This window comes from Amphibalanus amphitrite, unplaced genomic scaffold (assembly GCF_019059575.1).
Source record: "Amphibalanus amphitrite isolate SeventyFive unplaced genomic scaffold, NRLGWU_Aamphi_draft 000157F_arrow, whole genome shotgun sequence".
NCBI lineage: Eukaryota > Metazoa > Arthropoda > Thecostraca > Balanomorpha > Balanidae > Amphibalanus > Amphibalanus amphitrite.
The window spans coordinates 897,394-915,300 of NW_024881652.1; the positions used below are offsets into that span (position 1 = coordinate 897,394).

At 48.3% G+C, this 17,907-nt stretch overlaps 2 protein-coding genes across 2 annotated transcripts in view; one reads left to right on the top strand and one right to left on the bottom strand.

Moving 5' to 3' along the window:
* Positions 1-4,473: 4,473 nt before the first annotated feature.
* LOC122383186 (piggyBac transposable element-derived protein 3-like) lies at positions 4,474-5,715 on the bottom strand. Its single transcript, XM_043369348.1, has one exon. The coding sequence runs from the start codon at positions 5,713-5,715 to the stop codon at positions 4,474-4,476; it is 1,242 nt and encodes a 413-aa protein (XP_043225283.1).
* Positions 5,716-8,445: 2,730 nt separating this feature from the next.
* The window catches only part of LOC122383187 (nucleoporin NUP2-like), a gene marked incomplete at its 3' end in the record, with an annotated part of 33,488 nt that continues 24,026 nt past the window's right edge, over positions 8,446-17,907 (top strand). Inside the window, exons 1-2 of the mRNA XM_043369349.1 lie at positions 8,446-8,594; positions 16,963-17,059. Coding sequence (XP_043225284.1) covers positions 8,446-8,594; positions 16,963-17,059 — 246 coding nt within the window. The remainder of the gene's footprint in view (positions 8,595-16,962; positions 17,060-17,907) is intronic.

Genomic DNA, 17,907 nt, shown 5'->3' on the forward strand with positions numbered 1-17,907 from the left:
TCGTCGCCGGTTGAGCGGTGGCGGGGACCGGCGCGGCCTTGGTCGCCGCCGGAGATAGGGAGGGACCGGGCGACGAAACGGGGGACGTCACATCTGGGCCACAACTGGGGTGAGGTCCATGACCATTAGGGTTGTTCAAAAAAACCGATTTTTGGAAAAGTATATGGGCTCATGGCTCATGTGGTGCGGTATTCTTTTCTGAGTCCAATGATACCCTTTTTTCCGAAAAGTATTACTGCTAGGCGCTGCTCAAACGGCTTAAAGAGGACCGTGTTACGCCCGCCGACCGGCCGGTGTCAATAAGGGCGAGAACTCGACGCCGCGCGCCGGCGGCAGCGCCTTATCGGCACCGCGCGCCACGGCATCTGCCGGGCGGCCGGCTGGGCAGTGGGAAGTTACAAGTGCGTGGTCTTAATGCACACGATCGGGGTGAGCTATCCCATGTTTTCGGGGCGGAAAGTTTCAGTGCAGCATCGGTGCGGCTGCTGCGGTGGTCTGTGTCGATGGTACAGAAAATAACTCAAACAGAGCTCAGAAAAGACTGAACGATTCCGGATAGTTGCCTCGAAACAATCCGTTTCAAGAATACAGCTGCCTTCTTAACGTACTGTATCACTTGTTAATTCTTCAAAAAGCAAGCTCTGAGCAATAACAGACTTCTTTGCATTGCTGTTGACTATTTAAGTTGCTTTTGGACGGTGGCTCGCAGCTCCAATATGCTGCCGCGTAACTCTATTCCAACGACGAAACGGCAACTTAGCGAGAATCGAAAATTTAACCCGCGCCCTGCTGGGGGTCCTGGATTTCCACGCCCTGCTGGGGGGGGGGGTGTTTGAACACCCCCCCTTGTAACTCGGCTCCTGGGCCACGTAGCGATACGCGGAAGGCGGCGTTCGAAAGAGCGTAAAAAATAATGACGAAATCACTTCGGTCAATTTTTTGGTCAGGTCAAAGGTCAGGTCACCAGAGGTCATTGAAGGCAAAATTTCGCCGATTTCCAGGGCGAATGTCGAAAATTTCCAAGAAGCCAACGCATAACTCGGGAACCAATAGAGCTACAGCGCCGCGGAAAAGCGTATTCGATAGCCCTATTAACGCTCTTTCTGAGTAATTCTCTCAGATTTGACCTAACGTCAACAGTTTTGCCTGCAGGGGGCAAAAACTGCAAAAATAGCCGATTTTTTCGAAAACAGTTTTTCTGCAATAACTTTTGACCCAAGCCTTGTACGAGCTTACTTTTACCGGCATCGTGTTCCTCTCGTCAAGACGCATCGAATGAACTATAACTTGACCTTGAAAGGTCAACTTGAAAATTTGACCTCAGGTCAAGGTCATGACCTGACCGGAAAGGGTCATGTTGCATATCAGTCGATCCGTATCGTCGAGCTGAACACATCTAAGGCGTTTTCATCGCTCTAGCATGCCTCTATCAAAAGTTATTTGCGAAAAACTGTTAGATACCATTCGTGACCTAAGATGACCTCAGGGCATAAACAAGGGTCACGGACACCATTTTCAAGTTCAGTGTGTCTAAACCACTTGTAATTCGGTGTTTGGGAGTGTTTATAATGTCTTTCATCCAAAAGAGGCGCATTTCAATTTTATCCCATTGACTTATAATGGGGAGGTCGCAAAATTGACCTGACCTTAGGTCATCGATATCAAAATTCTGAGATATACATTTTGTACATGCTATTGCTCTTAGCAATCGCTGAAAGTTTCAAAGCGATCGGTCACTCGGTGTAGCTATGACAGACATTGAAAGTTTTTATGAGGTGAGGTCACTTCAAGTGACCTGGTGACCTGACCTTGAATGACCTTGGTCTGAAATTTTCACAACATGTGTAGAATCGATGTATGATAAGGTGTACCAAAAACGGCGGCGCTCCGCGCCGCCGTTTTTGAGATATTCGCGAAAAACCACAAGGGGGGGTGTTCAAACACCCCCCCCCAGCAGGGCGCGGGTTAACGAAGTAGGTACAACAGGAGCTGGCAAGGCTCCTGCATTGGTCTATCCGTCATGAGTGACACACCGGGGTAATGTGTCACGTCAGGGCAGAGCTGTGTTCTATGCCGGGTCTGGATTCGGGTCTTGATCGGCATCGGTGGGCACGGCCGCCCTGGCCGGACTGCCGGCGTCGCTTATGCTCGAAGGATTGGATAAACGGCGCTTTATAGGTACTCCGGCTAATGTCTCTACTCATGTCTCACTTCGTCACACTGTCAGGGTGGCCACCCTGTCATTCCCGGACATGCTATGTTTTATTTCGGCCTGCTAATCTAAGTTAAACCTGGCGTCGATTCTGTTGCTTCAGCATTTGACATCAACGTATCTGCATAATGACATTGGTGACGCCCATGCTCGTCAAACCCACCCCCAAACTTGGACCGATGACTTCCGGGTCTCCATATTCTGTTCTTGTGCATTGCCAGCTCTTGCTGTACGTAAATAGTGAATTTTCGATTCTCGCACAGTTGCGCGTTTCGCCGTTAGATTTAAGATGCGTGGCAGCATATTGGGGGTGCGAGCCACCGTCCAAAAGCAACTTAAATAGTCAACAGCAATGCAAAGAAGTCTGTTATTGCTCAGAGCTTGCTTTTTGAAGAATTAACAAGTGATACGGTACGTTAAGAAGGCAAATGTATTCTTGAAATGGATTGTTTCGAGGCAACTAACCGGAATCATTCAGTCTTTTCTCAGCTATGTTTGACTTATTTTCTGTACCATCGACACAGACCACCGCAGCAGCCGCACCGATGCTGCACTGAAACTTTCCGCCCCGAAAACATGGGATAGCTCACCCCGATCGTGTGCAATAAGACCACGCACTTGTAACTTCCCACTGCCCAGCCGGCCGCCCGGCAGATGCCGTGGCGCGCGGTGCCGATAAGGCGCTGCCGCCGGCGCGCGGCGTCGAGTTCTCGCCCTTATTGACACCGGCCGGTCGGCGGGCGTAACATGGTCCTCTTTAAGCCGTTTGAGGAGCCCCTAACAGTTAATACTTTTCAGAAAAATGGACATCATTGGACTCAGAAAAGAATATTGCACCACATGAGCCATGAGCCCGTATACTTTTCCAAAATTCGGTTTTTTTGAACAACCTAATGACCATCGGTCCCGGGAACTTGGTAGGAGCGTTGATAATTGGTTCTGACTACTGAAGCAAAGGCAAGTGAATCAGTGACAACTGACAATCCTTTCGTGAGTTCTGATTGAACTAGATCAGGAAGCCAGGACGAGCTAGGAAGTCGATCAGACCTTAGGTAAGTTGGATGCTAGTAATTTATTTTTGTGTTGTTGTGTCACTGAAATGTGGTGATGCTTTGTAATGCACAGAGGCCGAAATTTGAAAGGTCAGTTTCTTTCTAACATTCTGGCCTCATTTCATTAGGCCTACAAAGGTGATGAGAAAACGTAAAAAATATGGTACATACTGTTTCAAGATGACTTGTAAAAAATTGGTGACAGCTAGACATTGCGTAGGTGACAGCTTTTGAGTTTTATTCACCTCTGCGAAAATTAGCGATAGGGCGTCAGTTGTCTAGTACATATGTCGCTATTAGAGGTCACTGGTCATACCAGGTCAGGTCGCCAAGGGTCACCACATGAACCCAACTTTACCATGGTAGTTTAAAGCGGCTCCGGTGGAGCAGTATCCTTTACCGCGTTTTAATTAACCCGCGCCCTGCTGGGGGGGGGGGGTGTTTGAACACCCCCCCCCCCCTTGTGGTTTTTCGCGAATATCTCAAAAACGGCGGCGCGGAGCGCCGCCGTTTTTGATACACCTTATCATGCATCAATTCTACACATGTTGTGAAAATTTCAGACCAAGGTCATTCAAGGTCAGGTCACCAGGTCACTTGAAGTGACCTCACCTCATAAAAAGTTTCAATGTCTGTCATAGCTACACCGAGTGACCGATCGCTTTGAAACTCTCAGCGATTGCTAAGAGTAATAGCATGTACAAAATGTATATCTCAGAATTTTGATATCGATGACCTAAGGTCAGGTCAATTTTGCGACCTCCCCATTATAACCCATTAGTGCCCAAGGTCCTTAAAGTGGTGTAAATTGTTTCATTTTTGCTGTATATACTTATCAGGAGTCACTGATTGCCTGTGATTTTTTGGAAAAAATTGGAGATATTTTTTACCTGTTTTTGGGGGTGGCAACATTTGTGACCAACGGGTCAATAAACACCATGAAATGGAATTTTAACCACTTTTTCTTACTTTTGTTTATAATAACGTCCAATCTTTCTGCGAAGACTTAAAATGTCAGCATCTGTAGTTGAGCACCTGTATTTTACGTTATTACCACACACAAAATCCAACACAAGGTAAAAGATATTTGACCTGCTTTCTTTGATGTCGACAAGGTCACGCCCACTGCGCATTTTTGGGCTTGTTCAGATCATCAGCCATACGTAGGAACCCAACTGGTGCTGATGCCCCTCTTGATCTTCCGTGTGCTCATGGAGTGTGGTACACCTTCATGCACTTTGGGTGTAGTGGAACGGCGCACTTCTCGCAGGACATGTTGGTTCGGCTGTTGCACACCTTGCAACGGTGGAACCTGGTTTTGAGCTCTGCTGGCCAGTGATGTAGACCGTCGTAGCGGAGGTCTTCTGGTGCTTGGTGGCGGCCAGAGAAGCTTGCTGGAGGACGCGGCACCGTGTTCTTCTTGATGAGGACGTACGTGAGCTCCCGCAGGAAGGGAAGTTGCGGTCCCTTGGCATGCCGTTGAGACAGGAGCCAGGTGTTTGTCCGGGCAGCGTCAACTCCCCACTGGAAGAGCGGCCACCACCACTTCTTGCTGCGTATGGTGCTGCGGTAGAGAGCAACACACTGATCAAACAGATCCACACCGCCCATGTGGGTGTTGTATGCATGAAGAGGACGGGGCATCTGTACAGCGATCCTGCCACCTTGCTTCTTCACATACCGGCTGGCGGTAACGAGCGGCTCCAGCGGCTCACAGTTCGTCGCCACCGTCACGACGCGATTGTCGTTCCACCGCACAACCAGGTTGTCACCGTCAGACAGCCACTCCATTGTCCCACGCTGCTTCTTCTCCAGCACCTTCTTGTCTGAAAATGGAGCGCCACCAAGCCTGTTTTCGCGGACGGTTCCACACCCGCCAAGACCCATGTCCGACAGCACGTCCAAGAGCTCGAGTGATGTGAACAGGTTGTCGAAGAATATAGCATGGCCTGGTGGGACGGCGCACTTGTTCAGCAGGCCCAGCACCACGTCAGCTCCCTTCCCCAGGCCCGTGTCAGCCAGTTGGGTGTCGGCCCCACAGTACGGTTCCGCATGATAGAGATATCCGGTGGAGGCTGCCAGACACCACAGTTTGTACCCGTATCTTACAGGTTTGCCCCTTATGAACTGCTTGGTGCTGTGCCGTCCATAGTACGGTACCATTGTCTCGTCAACGCTCAGGTTTCTGGTGAGAGCTGCCGTCTTGAATCCGGCGTTCAAGTGCTGGAAGTACGGACGTACCTTGTAGTATCTGTCCTTGCTGATGTTGCTGTTGTCCGCCAGGTGCAGATTCTGGAGAAGTTCAAGAAACCTGTTCCTGGGCATGAGCTCCTGTGCCCACACAGATGACACATCGTCCTTTGCAGACCACAGATGTTTCTTGTTGTGCGTCGTTCTATAGCCCGTCATCATCATCACACCGATGATTCCCAGCAGTTCCTCCATCGTCATGTTCAGTCGTCTTCCGTGTTGCGTCGCGTACAAGTTGCTCTGCTCCAGGATATTTTCCAGCAACTCTCTCGTGAACATCTTTTGGAACAGCTCACTTGGAGATGTGTCACCGACTTCTGAAGCATCGTTAGGGTCGCCAGCAGACAGTTCAACCCGAAATGTTGGTGGACGGTGCCTCCAGTTCCTGACCTTCTTCCTTTTAGGCCCTTTGACAGAGGTACATTGATCCGGCTCTTGTGTTGCAGAAGCAGCGACGTCACCTGATCCCTTTTCGTGTGTCCCATCGCGAGGAGCTGGAGACTGCTCCCCCGTCACTTCCGCTGATGTCCCCAGGACTCGGCGTGGGAGATGGGTTGTGTCACCAACGGTTTCGCCATCTGACTTGTCGGAGTCTTCGTCGGTATGGGCGTCATCTGCAACGAGAGAACCATTGACTCTGTAAGCTGCCCTAATTCCTCTATTACTCCTTTACTGCCAGACCTAATCACGAAAGGGATGCCTCGGGGTAAAAGCAAGACGTCTGCTGGGAATACAAGGGCTTTCCAGACCACCTTCGCTACGTTGATTTAGTAGTCAGCCGCAAGCTCGTTGATGTGAACCATGCCAGTCTTGCAACATCTTACCGTAATATACTTTGGTATATTTGTGTACGATATAATTGCTGCCACAGAAAATGGAACTCAGGAAGGCAGGGACCCCTCCCCCCAACCGTCCACAAAAACGTCACACTGACTAGAAGGCGCTGTTGCATAAACGTTCGCAAGGAAAACACTAATCATTAACCTTTGAATATGACAGGCTTAGGGTCATTTCACAATACTACTGGTAAAGTAAGTCAGGTAATGTGTAGTTTTGTATGTGAATTCGCACATAATTACGAGCTTAGACGCAAACATCGGTAGAAAAAAATTATCCGCAACCGACCCTCCTATAGTATAAGGCCGCCAGGACGATGTAGCTCTTTTACTCTGTCCACACGTGTAGAGAAGTGCGTAAACGTAAGTGCGACCCTGTATTTTATCAATCATTCTCCTCCCATCCAACAACAATGCTCACTCATTCACACTACGCTGTAATTATGCCCTACTTAGTATAGTCTGCCTACTACATATACCCCTTCTCATCCCCATTATCCACAATTTCCGAGAGCCCACTCACCCTTTTCGATGGGGGGCATGAGTATAACATCGATGTGGTCCTCGACATCTTCATCTTCAAGCCAGCTGTCACTCTCCAGAAGGTCCAATATCTCATTTGCCGTGAGCCTGAAATGTGAAAAAGTCATATTTATGTTGGGTTTCTGCCCGTTGGTCACATTTGTTGCCATACATTATTTGCACGTGTGCCAGACAAAACAAAAAGCAAATGGAGTGAAACTAATAATTACAGGTTCTAAATAGGTTTAAATTCCACCCATACGACGTGTGAGAAATGATTTTTCTGAGAAAATATGAGTTTACTTACGGTTTTTTTCGGACGCGGTCCGACCGAGCTCCAATCGGCGCCGACATCTTGCTGACAATGCCGAGATAGCGTCGCTTGTGAGGTTGCCATGCGCAAAATAGTACTGGGATCCTCCAGCTGGAAGATGCCTGAACGCGGGCGAAGTGGACCTTCCCAAAAGATGAAGCACATTTGACCGACAAAAAATCATTAACTTTGTGGTCACAAATGTGACCAACGGGCTCTAATGGGATAAGTCAATGGGAGAAAACTGAAATGCGCCTCTTTTGGACGAAAGACATTATAAACACTCCCAAACACCGAATTACAAGTGGTTTAGACACAATGAACATGAAAATGGTGTCCGTGACCCTTGTTAGTGCCCTGAGGTCATCTTAGGTCACGAATGGTATCTAACAGTTTTTCGCAAATAACTTTTGATAGAGGCATGCTAGAGCGATGAAAACACCTTATATGTGTTCAGCTCGACGATACGGATCGACTGATATGCGACATGACCCTTTCCGGTCAGGTCATGACCTTGACCTGAGGTCAAATTTTCAAGTTGACCTTTCAAGGTCAAGTTATAGTTCATTCGATGCGTCTTGACGAGAGGAACACGATGCCGGTGAAAGTAAGCTCGTGCAAGGCTTGGGTCAAAAGTTATTGCAGAAAAACTGTTTCAAAAAAAAATCGGCTATTTTTGCAGTTTTTGCCCCCTGCAGGCAAAATCGTTGACGTTAGGTCAAATCTGAGAGAATTACTCAGAAAGGGCGTTAATAGGGCTATCGAATGCACTTTTCCGCGGCGCTGTAGCTCTATTGGTTCCCGAGTTATGCGTTGGCTTCTGGGAAATTTTCGACATTCGACCTGGAAATCGGCGAAATTTTGCCTTCAATGACCTCTGGTGACCTGACCTTTGACCTGACCAAAAAATTGACCGAAGTGATTTCGTCATTATTTTTTACGCTCTTTCGAACGCCGCCTTCCGCGTATCGCTACGTGGCCCAGGAGCCGAGTTACAAGGGGGGGTGTTCAAACACCCCCCCCCCCAGCAGGGCGTGGAAATCCAGGACCCCCAGCCGGGCGCGGGTTAAAAGAGCTCTCAGCAAAGCTCCAGGGGAGTGCGGTGTACTCAAAGGTTGATCTCAAATCAGCCTATAATCAGCTCCCTCTAGACGAAAAATCACGAGAATATCTTACCGTCAACACTCTAAAAGGCTTACTGATGCCCGCACGAGATTCGGGTTTGGTTAATCATCCGCACCAGCACTTTTCCAAAGGACGATGGAGGTGCTCTTAGCGGGCATCCCAGGGACGTGCGTCTTTCTGGATGACGTCGTAGTCTCGGTTAAGACGCTGCAGGAGCATAATGTCGCACTGCGAGCGGTGTTGGCGCGTATCCGTGAGGCTGGACTGCGGCTGAACAAGGACAAGTGCGTTTTCCGAGCTCACAGGGTGGTGTACCTGGGTCATCAGATCAGTGGTGAGGGTGTCCAACCGACAGATGACAAAGTGGAGGCGATCACAGTGGCCCCGGAGCCGGAAAATGTGTCCCAGCTGTGCTGCTGGCTGGGACTGGTTAACTTCTATGGGAAGTTTCTGCGTGGTCTGGCCACTACGCTGTCACCACTGTACGCTCTTTTGCGAAAGGATGCTGTTTGGAAATGGGCGGACGCGGAACAGGAGGCGTTTCAGGATGCCAAGCGCCTGTTACGGAGCCCTCCTGTTCTGGCACACTTTAATCCTCAGTTACCGATCACGCTGGCATGTGACGCCAGTCCGGTGGGGATCGGTTGTGTCCTCATCCAAAAGACGCCGTCCGGCGAGCGCCCAGTAGCGTATTATTCGCGCACGCTCAATGAGACGGAGCGGCGTTACTCGCAAACAGACGGAGAGGGCTTAGCAGTGGTGGCAGGGGTCAAACATTTTCACTTTTATTTAGCTGGCAATACGTTCGTTATCCAAACTAATCATAAGCCCCTGCTGGGTTTAATTGGCGAGATGAAATCGAATGGCTTAGCTGAAAAGTGTGTGGGAACTTTTAAACGCAGTTTCAAGAAGCAGCAGTCGGGATCTGTGCACACAAAAGTTTCGAGATTTTTGTTTCATTACCGAGCGACTCCCCATACCACGACTCGCGCTACACCGGCAGAGTTGTTTTTGGGGCGGCGTATGCGAACACCGCTGAACGCTCTAGTGCCTGATTTAGGTGTGACAGTGCGGCAGACTCAGGCGAAACAGAAATTGTATCGCGATCGGCACACGGTTGGTCGTCAGGTGGCCGTGGGCGATGCTGTGTTTGTGTCTGCAGTGGACCGGCTCAGCGGTGGTGGGGGAGGACGTGGCTGCCCGGTGTCCTGGCGGGGAGAAAGGGTGTAAAACTGTCAGTGCGACTCAGAGATGGGCGTGTGATCCATCGACACCTCGACCGTGTGCGGACGTCTGGCCAAAATGTTTGCAATGCTGCCCATCGCAATGTCAGCATACCCAGTGTTGGATACCCTCCCTCATGTGTGCGTGAGCCGTCCTCACGGGCCGCTGAGACGTCGCCCTCGGCGACGGAGGCCGAGGGAGACGGCCCGGGGGGGGGGGGCGGGGGAAGTTACGCTTTGCGAGACCGTGCGCGGCTCCGTCCGGCTGAGAGACTGTCATATGTGTAAAGTGCTAGTGGCGACTGTTTAAAAGTGTCATGTTTTGTCCTGAGGTGGAGGGATGTAGTAGATTGCCCCACCCCTGGCTGCGCCAGTGGCCCATGTGTCGCTATACCTGGCCCGCCCCTGACTCGGCCCGCGGCGCACGGCCTGAGCCGAGGCCGCGGTTCAATAAACCAGTACAGAACGGACCGCCGTGGTGTAACAGGTCAATGAACTTGCATGTTCACATGCTGACCTCCGTGATGTGAGCTGTGTTGGGAGGGGTTTCTTGAGTTATGCGTTGGCTTCTTGGAAATTGTCGACATGCGAGCCTTCAATGACCTCTGGTGTCCTGATCTTTGACCTTACCAAAAAAAGTGACCGAAGTGATTTCGTCATTATTTCTGGCGCTCTTTCCGCGTAACACTACGTGGCCCAGGAGCCGAGTTAGAAGGGGGGAGAGTGTTCAAACGATTGTTGAGATTTTATGACAAAATTTCGAAACGCAAAATGTCAAATCGCAAAATATCGAGTCGCATAGTATCGAAATCGCAAAATATCGAAATAGCAAAATATCGACTCGCATACCTAAATCGAAGTTGCAAAATATCGAAATGGCAAAATATCGAAAGACAAAATATCGAACGCCAAATATCGAAAAGACAAAATATGGAAAGCAAAATATCGAAAAGACAAAATATCGGATGCAAAATATCGAAAAGACAAAATATCGAAAACATAATATCGAAAAGGCAAAATATCGAATGCATAATATCGAAAAGACAAAATACAGACAGCAGAATATCGAAAAGACAAAATATCGAAAGCATAATATCTAAAGGACAAAGTATTGAATGCAAAATATCGAACAGACAAAATATCGATAAAGCGAAATATAAAAAAAGCGAAGGCATAGGCGGCACCAGGGTGGGATAATTGACGAGGCACTAAAACTGTATTCCATGACAACTGAACCAGTGACAACTAAACCAGTCACAGATGAACCGATGGCAAGTTAACCCGCGCCCTGCTGGGGGGGGGGGTGTTTGAACACCCCCCCTTGTGGTTTTTCGCGAATATCTCAAAAACGGCGGCGCGGAGCGCCGCCGTTTTTGGTACACCTTATCATACATCAATTCTACACATGTTGTGAAAATTTCAGACCAAGGTCATTCAAGGTCAGGTCACCAGGTCACTTGAAGTGACCTCACCTCATAAAAAGTTTCAATGTCTGTCATAGCTACACCGAGTGACCGATCGCTTTAAAACTTTCAGCGATTGCTAAGAGCAATAGCATGTACAAAATGTATATCTCAGAATTTTGATATCGATGACCTAAGGTCAGGTCAATTTTGCGACCTCCCCATTATAAGTCAATGGGAGAAAATTGAAATGCGCCTCTTTTGGATGAAAGACATTATAAACACTCCCAAACACCGAATTACAAGTGGTTTAGACACACTGAACATGAAAATGGTGTCCGTGACCCTTGTTTATGCCCTGAGGTCATCTTTGGTCACGAATGGTATCTAACAGTTTTTCGCAAATAACTTTTGATAGAGGCATGCTAGAGCGATGAAAACGCCTTAGATGTGTTCAGCTCGACGATACGGATCGACTGATATGCAACATGACCCTTTCCGGTCAGGTCATGACCTTGACCTGAGGTCAAATTTTCAAGTTGATCTTTCAAGGTCAAGTTATAGGTCATTCGATGCGTCTTGACGAGAGGAACACGATGCCGGTAAAAGTAAGCTCGTACAGGGCTTGGGTCAAAAGTTATTGCAGAAAAACTGTTTCCGAAAAAATCGGCTATTTTTGCAGTTTTTGCCCCCTGCAGGCAAAACTGTTGACGTTAGGTCAAATCTGAGAGAATTACTCAGAAAGGGCGTTAATAGGGCTATCGAATGCGCTTTTCCGCGGCGCTGTAGCTCTATTGGTTCCCGAGTTATGCGTTGGTTTCTGGAAAATTTTCGCCATTCGACCTGGAAATCGGCGAAATTTTGCCTTCAATGACCTCTGGTGACCTGACCTTTGACCTGACCAAAAAATTGACCGAAGTGATTTCGTCATTATTTTTTACGCTCTTTCGAACGCCGCCTTCCGCGTATCGCTACGTGGCCCAGGAGCCGAGTTACAAGGGGGGGTGTTCAAACACCCCCCCCCCCCCAGCAGGGCGTGGAAATCCAGGACCCCCAGCCGGGCGCGGGTTAACCAGTAAACCGATGAACCAGTGGACAACTAAGCCATAACTTGATTCAACCCTTCCCGTTATTGGCGTTTCATTAGAAGGAAACAGTTGCATTTGTTCTAAAATAATAATCAAACCTGATCAAACCTAATGAAACCTAACCCAGCCTAACCTAACCTAACCTAATCTAGCCTAACCCAGCCCAACTTAACCCAGCCCAACAGCAACACAGCCTATGATGTTTTTTTTTTTCATTTCAAAGATAGAAGTGTCGGAAATGTCAGTGCATCAGCGATTCTTTTCAATATTCTACTTTCGATATTTTGTCTTTTCGATATTCTCCTTAACGATAATTTGTCTTTTCGATATTTAGCATTCGATATTTCGTCTTTTCGACATTCTGCTTTCGATAATTTGTCTTTTCGATATTCCGCTTTCCATATTTTGTCTTTTCGATATTCTGCATTCTATATTTTGTCTTTTCGATAGGTATTTTGTCTTTCGATATTTTGCCTTTTCGATATCTTGCCTTTCGATAATTCGTCTTTCGATATCCTGTCTTTTCGATCTTTTGTCTTTCGATATTTTGTCTTTCGATATTTTGCGATTTCGATATTTTGCGATTCGATATTTTGCCATTTCGATATTCTGCTTTTCGATATTTCGCAACTTCGATATTTTTCCATTTCGATATTTTTCCATTTCGATATTTTGCTTTCGATATTTTGTCACTTCGATATTTTGCGATTCGATATTTTGCATTTCGATATTTTGTCCGGAACCCTGTTCGAACACCCCCCCCCCCCCCAACAGGGTGTGGAAATCCAGGACCCCCAGCGGGGAGCGGGATATGATGTTGCTCCCATGGCATTAGGGTGGGTGTCAAGGTCACCGGAAGGTCAGGTCAGGTCATTGACCTTTGATGACTTCGGTTCAGTTTTTTTGAATTTTTCATGTTTCTGGCTTCTGGGCTAGTTTTTGGACCTGAATTCACATTTAGCATTAATTTGAACATTTACGATTTAGTCTTGGTGCCTTCGTAACACGTTACGAGGCCTTCAGAGGCGGTTAACACCTACTACGAATACCCGGCAAAACCCTTACTAGTGACCTGATCTGACCTGACCCGACTTGGCCTAAATGCATGAAGACATCATCTATGATGGCATAACTATAACATGATATTCGTGATCTGCACCCCGAAAAACCACATAACAGCCATGCTATACGACGTTCTGATAGGTCCTGATTTCCCCGACTTTTGGGTCATTTACCTGACCTGGAAGGTCGACCGATGATCTAGGGCCTTAACCCTATTCCTGGCGGGGGGGGGGGCCTCAGGAGCCCCCCCTGAGGTTTTTTGGTGATTTCTCCCAAACGCGTTGAGCTAGGAAGCTCAAATTCTCTGACTTTTCCTAAAAGGCTTCTATGCAACATGTCTGAAAATTTTGAGTTGATCTGACCTCAGGTCAGGTCACCAGAGGCGGTTTGGTGACCCTACCTCAGAAAAGTTTGCAATCACGCCAGAGCTAGAGTTTTTGACCGATCAATTTCTTCTCTTCAGGCTTTAGTAAGGGTACCAGTATGTGCAATTTGTGTATCTCGGAATTTTGATATCGGTGACCTAAGGTCAGGTCAGTTTCGCGACCTCCCCATTATAAGTCAATGGGGGAAAAATCAGCTCCCTGTTTTTACCACTAAAACGGGTCGGAATGGCCCCATATACCATACATGACTTCATATACGATCAACCTTCACTACCTTGAGGTCTGTTTTGCTGTTGGGCAGCTGTGAGGTCATGTGACGTCATCAAAGGTCACCAAAGGTTTTTGGCCAATAACTCCGTACAGGAACAAGATACAGACGCGTGGATGGTCTCATTGTGTTCAGCTCGTCAAGACGCATCGAATGATATACATGATGACCTCGAGGTCACGTGACCTGAGGTCAACCTTTGACCTTGACCTTTCGAGGTCAACATATATATCATTCGATGCGGATTGACACAGAGGATCACGATGATGCCCTTAGTTTGTTCCTATCTTGACTAATTCGAAAGTTCTCTCTCTCCATATCTAGCGCCGAAAAACTCTCTCCATATCTAGCGCCGCCATTTTGACTTTTTCGACCCCTGTGACGTCATCTTTGACCTGACCTGAAAATGACCTTTTAAAAATTGTAGATATTGACCTTGCGAATCCGATGCCGTTTACCGTTTGTCGCTGCGATGTGTAGTTTTTGAGATCTGAGGGGGGGGCCGAATCGGCCCCCCGCCAGTTTCTTGTCCCGGCGGAGCCCGCCAGGAATAGGGTTAACCTTCGCCCCAGTGGGGGGGGGGGGGGCATATGTTACCACCCTGTCGCGTTATTCGCGTGTGAATAAAAAACCGCGGCGCGTAGCGCCGCGCCGCTTGGGGTAGCTTTTGGTACATCAACTTTGGACAATGTGTAAAATTTTGACCCCAGGTCATGTCAGGTCAGGTCACCAGGTCAAGTTAACTGACCAAGCCGGCGAGGTCCGGCGAGGTCCGGCGAGGGTTAACCCTCGCCGGACCTATTGGTTTTCTACATACGCGCCGGCCGAGGGGGGGGCGGGTACGACCCCCCCCCCCTCGCCGTTTCGCCCCTGGTGGAGCTAGCGCGTCGCGGAAAAAACGAGCGTGTGCGCCGTTACAAGACGCAGAGATTGGTACCTGATTTTAAGGTCCTAGGTCAACCGGTGACCTCTGAGGTCAGGTCAAGTGCCCCAGGGTACGGTTCAGTTTTTGGTGAATAACTTCGCAAAAAACGGCCGCAGAGCCGCGATTTTGGCAACATCGTGTTCGCCTCGCTCAGGCGCGTCGAATGATATACTTTTTGTTCGGGTCAGGTCAACTTGGGGTGTTGACCTCAGGTCAAGGTCAGGTCAGCACCCCCAGGTCACGAAGTTGGTCGAAAGAGGTCATGTCGCATATCATTCGATTCGGCAGGTCTTCCTGAGTCCATTGATGGCTTTCGCGACTCGCTAGCTCAATTTGATCGGGAGTTATTGACGAAAAACTAATATGACCTTGATGACGTCATAAATGACGTCACGCAAGGTCAACATTGCAAAAGTGACGCATCTAACCTTGCAAGGAGTGCATCAAATCACGATTCTGTGTGCTTGAGATAGTTGGAGATCGTTCCCGGCGCCAGAATAGCAGTTTTCATTTTTCCCCATTGACTTATAATGGTGAGGTCACGAAAATGACCTGACCTCATATGACCTTTAGGAAAAATCCGAGATATACAAGTTGTGACACTCATAATGGATAGTAGATCCTGTAAGTTTCATTTCCCTGTGACATCTCCTCTGGCAGTGAGGGCGTTGCGAAGTTGCGACATCTGAAGACCGTGCAGAGGTTCACTTATGACGTCATAGGTCAGTGACCTGACCTGACCCAAAAATGCGGTTGGTGTCAAAAGATGCGTCTTGGATCAAAGGTCATGTATGTTAAGTTTCAGCTCTCTATCGCCAGCGTGTTCGGAGCTATCGCGAAAAAAACCCTATGGGGGGGCGGCACCCGCCCCCCCCCCTCGGCCGGCGAGGGTTAAAAAAAGTTTGCAATCATGTCCAGCCTGCAGTGTTTGTCAAAAAGGTTTTAAACTTGGTGGATTGCATGCTGTTATGGGAGCCTACAATTTGTATATCTCGAAAATGCCTCTAGATCCGTGTGTACGCATAGGAACAGTCCAAATATTTCAGAATCACAATGATTTAGTCCACTCGTGATGACCAAGGTGTCATTTTTGCTGATAGCCTCTAGAAAGGTCATCCGAGGTCATTTGAGGCTACAAACAGTTTTTTGCCAATAACTCGCGATTGGAAAGAGATAGAACGCTGGGGATGGTCTCATTGTGTTTGTCTTGTTGAGACGCATCGACTGATATGCAACATGACCTTTTCCGGTCAGGTCATGACCTTGACCTGAGGTCAAATTTTAAGTTGACCTTTTAAGGTCAAATTATAGTTCATTCGACGCGTATCGAAGAGGGGAACACGATTCTGGCAATAGAAATGTCGTGGCTTTTTGTGGTCGAAAGTTATTGTCGAAAAACACTTTTCGTAAAAACAGCTATTTTTTGGAGTTTTTGCCCTCTGGAGGCTAAACCGTTGACCTGAGGACAATATTGATAATGACCTTTTCAAAAGAAGAGTTCAAAATCTATCGATTACTTTTCCATGCGTTTTTCTAGTTACCATAGTTCCTGAGAGAGCGGCATGTTTTCTGAAAAATATAATGACAATTGGCAAATTTCGACCTTTGATGACCTCTGGTGACCCCAATATTGCTCTAAGGTGAAAAATGACCGAAATACTTTCAAACGTACGTATTGAGAGCTATCGACTGCTTTTTGCCGCGTCTTTCTAGCCCTCTTAGTTTTTGAGTTAGAGGTGGGTGGTAACATATGCCCCCCCTCACTAGGGCGAAGTTGGCCGAGACCGCCACTGGGGCGCGGGTTAAAATTGGGTATCAACGGCTTTCTGACGTGACGGGCAACACGCTCGTTTTTACCGTGAAGTTCTAGCTCGATCAGGGGCTAAAGGCGAGGGGGGTCGTACCCCCCCCCCCCCCGTGTGCCGTCGAAGGACGCAAAATGACCTGTGCCGGCGAGGGTCGGGTCGAGGTCAGGACTCAGGACAGTGGTCTAATCGTGCGAAGGGAGAAGAGACCTGGGATGGAACTTCCACATTAGGGAAACGAATTAGGGTGACTACCATGAAACGTCACGGATGTAGGTATGTATGTGTTTATGATTGTTGTCCCCTATCCAAGGAATGACACTTTCTGGCGGACCTGAGGGTGTGGCTGACCCGAGACCTGTACTTTCCGCTCAGGAGGTGCGTCCCCTCATGGACCGCCTGTGCGACGAGCTGAAGGGTCTGAAGGAAGCCGTCATAACTCTGACGGAACAGCAGTCGCCGCCGGCGGCCGGCCCGCACACCCGGCCCCAGGAGTTCCGCGGAGCTGCGGGACGCGGTGCTGGCCGACGTTCGCGACATGCTGAACGAGGAGCTGCGGCAGCTGCGCCGAGAGCTGCAGGAGCTGAGCGTGAGTCAGGGGGATGGTCTCATTGTGTTTGTCTTGTTGAGACGCATCGACTGATATGCATCATGACCTTTTCCGGTAAGGTCATGACCTTGACCTGAGGTCAAATTTTGAAGTTACCTTTCAATGTCAAATTATAGTTCTTTCGACGCGTCTCGACGAGGGGAACACGATTCTGTTACTAAAAATGTGGTGGCTTTTGGTAGTCGAAAGTTATTGTCGAAAAACACTTTTCGTAAAAACAGCTATTTTTGGAGTTTTTGCCCTCTGGAGGCTAAACCGTTGACCTGAGGTCAATATTGATAATGACCTTTTCAAAAGAAATGTTCAAAAGCTATCGATTGCTTTTCCATGTTTTTTTCTAGCTACCATAGTTTCTGAGATAGCGGCATGTTTTCTGAAAAATATCATGACAATTGGCAAATTTTGACCTTTGATGACGTCTGGTGACCCCAATGTTGCTCTAAGGTGAAAAATGACCCAAGTACTTTCAAACGTACGCATTGAGAGCTATCGACTGCTTTTTACCGCGTCTTTCTAGCCCTCTTAGTTTTTGAGTTAGAGGTGGGTGGTAACATATGCCCCCCCCCCCACTAGGGCGAAGCTGGCTGAGACCGCGATCTGGGGCGCGGGTTAACCCGCGACCTGGTGGGGGGCTATTTTTTGCCCCCCTCCAGACTTTTTGATATATCTCCAAAACCGCTGCGCCGATCGTCACCAAACTTTCAGTACCCTCCCGGACATCAATTTTACACATTGTGACCAAAAATTTTTCCAAAGGCTATGATAGGTTGGCTGGAAATGACGTCAGAGTGACGTCATGTTTTGCCGTTTTCGACCCAAAAAAGGGT